This window comes from Alosa pseudoharengus, unplaced genomic scaffold, assembly GCF_046254945.1.
Source record: "Alosa pseudoharengus isolate Yale_2024_CS ecotype anadromous, Long Island Sound unplaced genomic scaffold, YU_APseudo_1.1 YU_APseudo_1.1_scf_19, whole genome shotgun sequence".
Lineage (NCBI taxonomy): Eukaryota > Metazoa > Chordata > Actinopteri > Clupeiformes > Clupeidae > Alosa > Alosa pseudoharengus.
In genome coordinates this window covers 31,280,490-31,283,100 of record NW_027468657.1, presented here as the reverse complement: position 1 = coordinate 31,283,100, position 2,611 = coordinate 31,280,490, and the positions used below count along the sequence as shown (strand labels likewise).

At 49.8% G+C, this 2,611-nt stretch overlaps 1 protein-coding gene across 1 annotated transcript in view; it reads right to left on the bottom strand.

Annotated features, from left to right (window-relative positions):
• Positions 1-1,305, bottom strand: part of tsc22d3 (TSC22 domain family, member 3) — a 33,144-nt gene extending 31,839 nt beyond the window's left edge. Inside the window, exon 1 of the mRNA XM_076292379.1 lies at positions 515-1,305. Within this exon, the coding sequence (XP_076148494.1) occupies positions 515-834 (320 nt within the window). The 5' untranslated portion in view covers positions 835-1,305. The remainder of the gene's footprint in view (positions 1-514) is intronic.
• Positions 1,306-2,611: the final 1,306 nt, after the last annotated feature.

Here is a 2,611-nt window from a genome sequence, read left to right as displayed (position 1 = left end):
AGGCTGCTTCTACCATCTAAATCACTTACCTTGAACACACAGCATTCTTAAAAACATTGTAATCTGACTCTGTTTTACTGTTATATTCTAAACACACGTTCAGTTGGGAAATGAGATACTACTCTGTCCTCAATTATAGGCTGGCCAGAGGGGACTGACATTTCTTTCCAATTAAAAATCTACAATTGATCAGTCTGGTAACCATGTAATTAAACCCCATTCTTGTCAGATTTGGATCTGGAGTTAGGTGACACCTTATTTTGTTCAATCACAGGTTTACTTAAAGAGGGTGTGACGGACACAAAATACTAGCTAAAAATCACAGAAAAACAGATCAGAAGAACATTAACTTAAACAGGGGAGAGCTTCCCCGTTAACTACAGTTAAAATCACAGAAGAAAATATCAGAGGAACATTAAAGGAACATTAAAATCACAGAAGAAAACATCAGAGGAACATTAACTTAGAGACTGGAGGGGGGGGGGGGGGTAAGAAGGTGTGTCTCCGTGCATACCTGTGGAAGAAGAGCAGGATGGACAGCAGGGTCTGGTCAATGTTGCTGTTGCAGATGCCCTCGTTGAGCAGGTAGCAGGGGTCTCGCACCACCGACTCCAGCGAGTCCTGCCGCATGATGATGTTGTTGAGCTTGTCCGTGTTGAGGTTCTGGAAGATCAGCTGGTCGCGGAGCTGCCTGAAGTGGTTGGTGAAGGTGGGGCTGCCCAGGCGGCCAAGGCCTCCTTGCCCGGGGCTCTCCGGGAGGTAGCCGTTGGCCAGGTCCACGCAGCAGCTGCAGCAGTCCAGCCCAATGGGCGAGCGGCAATCCTCGTCCGACATGGCAGTAGTGGAGAGTCGCACACACACACAAGGGCTACCTGAGAATGAGAACGCTGAGCAGGTGTGGAGGTGGTGGCTGCAGTGCGGTCAGGCCCAGAGCAGTGCCTGGTGTCTGGGTGCCCAGAGGGAGCAAGAGCTTGGCTGCTTTCTCCTGAGTGGACGACGGCTCCTGTCCGACGGCGCAGGGTTGAAGAATCAGCCGTTGGTGGGTCTCCCTCGTTGCCACGCTACTCGTTTTCTGGTGTGTGTGTACGTGTGGGGCAACTGTCACGGCAACACACTGATTCAGCAAAGAGCGAGTGTTTGAAAGCAAAACCAGAACGTGTTCACTGCTCTCTCTCTCTCTCTCTCTCTCTTTCTCTTTCTCTATCTGTCCCTCCCTCACTCACTCTCTCTCTCTCTCTTTTTCTCACTCTCCCTCGCTCCCTTTTTATGATCCTCTCTCTCTCTCTCTCTCTCTTACACTTTTCCCCCCTCTGTACTGTGCGTGAGTACAACAAGCCACAGCAGCAAACAGGGAGGGGTGCGAGAGGGGAGGGGAGGGGGCAGCCTTGGGATTGGTAAGAGCCTCTGCCCAGTTCTCACAGTGGACCCTCCTCTTTTTCGTCTCTCTCCGCTTCACTCTTTCTTTCTCTGCTGCTCTCCTCTCCTCCTCTCTGCCCCTCCCATCCACCTCATGAACACGTAAGAGAGAGAGAGAGAGAGAGAGAGAGAGAGAGAGAGAGAGAGAGGGAGAATGACTGATAGAGAGAGGGGGAGAACGAGAGAGAGAGAGAGAAAGATCGAGAACGAGAGAGAGAGAGCATGCTGCTCGACATGTGCCACTTAGTGTTCAGAGACGCCTCCATAAGGGGCGGTACATCAGCACAGAGAGAGAAACTGAGAGACATCAGCATGCACGCACGCACACTCTCATACACACATACACGCCCTCACACACACACACACACACACACACACACACAGAGAGAGAGAAACACACGCGTACAGTCAAGAGTGCATGCATAGAGACAACAAGTGTTTTTTTCTATTGTGCCCCAGTATGCCCGTAAACATGCATTTGTGTCCACATTATCGATCTGGGTGTCTTCATTGTGGATATCCACTCCTCACACATGGTTGTTACATAGCAGTAGCTCGTCTGAGCTGCGTTCCATGCGCATCTGCCGGATTAAGAACCATTTGCCATGTCGGTGGTGTTCAAAGGTCAGACTGGAGTCAGGGGTTTCAGAAGCTTTACATTCACACTTCCTGTTTCATGTGTTCCTCTAACCGCACCATCTTGTCACATATGTGTCTGTATGCATATGTATATGTGTGTATGTGCGTGTGTGTGGGTGTCTCCACGCAAGCGTATGGGTGTGCGTGAGAAAGAAAGATATGAAAATGGAGTAAAAGGGGAAAATTATATGTGTGACTGTGTGTGTGTGTGTGTGTGTGTGTGTGTGTGTGTGTGTGTGAGAGAGGGGTGGGGGAGTAGGGACTATATGTGTGACTGTGTTTGTGTGTGTGTGAGAGAGAGGGGGGGGGGTGTTGTCAGGAGAGGGGTGGAATGGGCTAGTGGGTATGTTGTAAGTGTGCAGTAAATCCATGGTGGAACATTTGGTGTGCCCCTTTAGTACTCTAGCATTCCAAAAGGGCCGTTTTGTTCTGATGGCGGCTCATTGATTCACACACTGACGAAGGCCGCAAGGCCGAAATGTTTGGTACCCCTGCTGCTAAATGTGAACATAAATTAGCAAAAATAAACGGTTTTGGAGTGCGACAATTTTTTGAT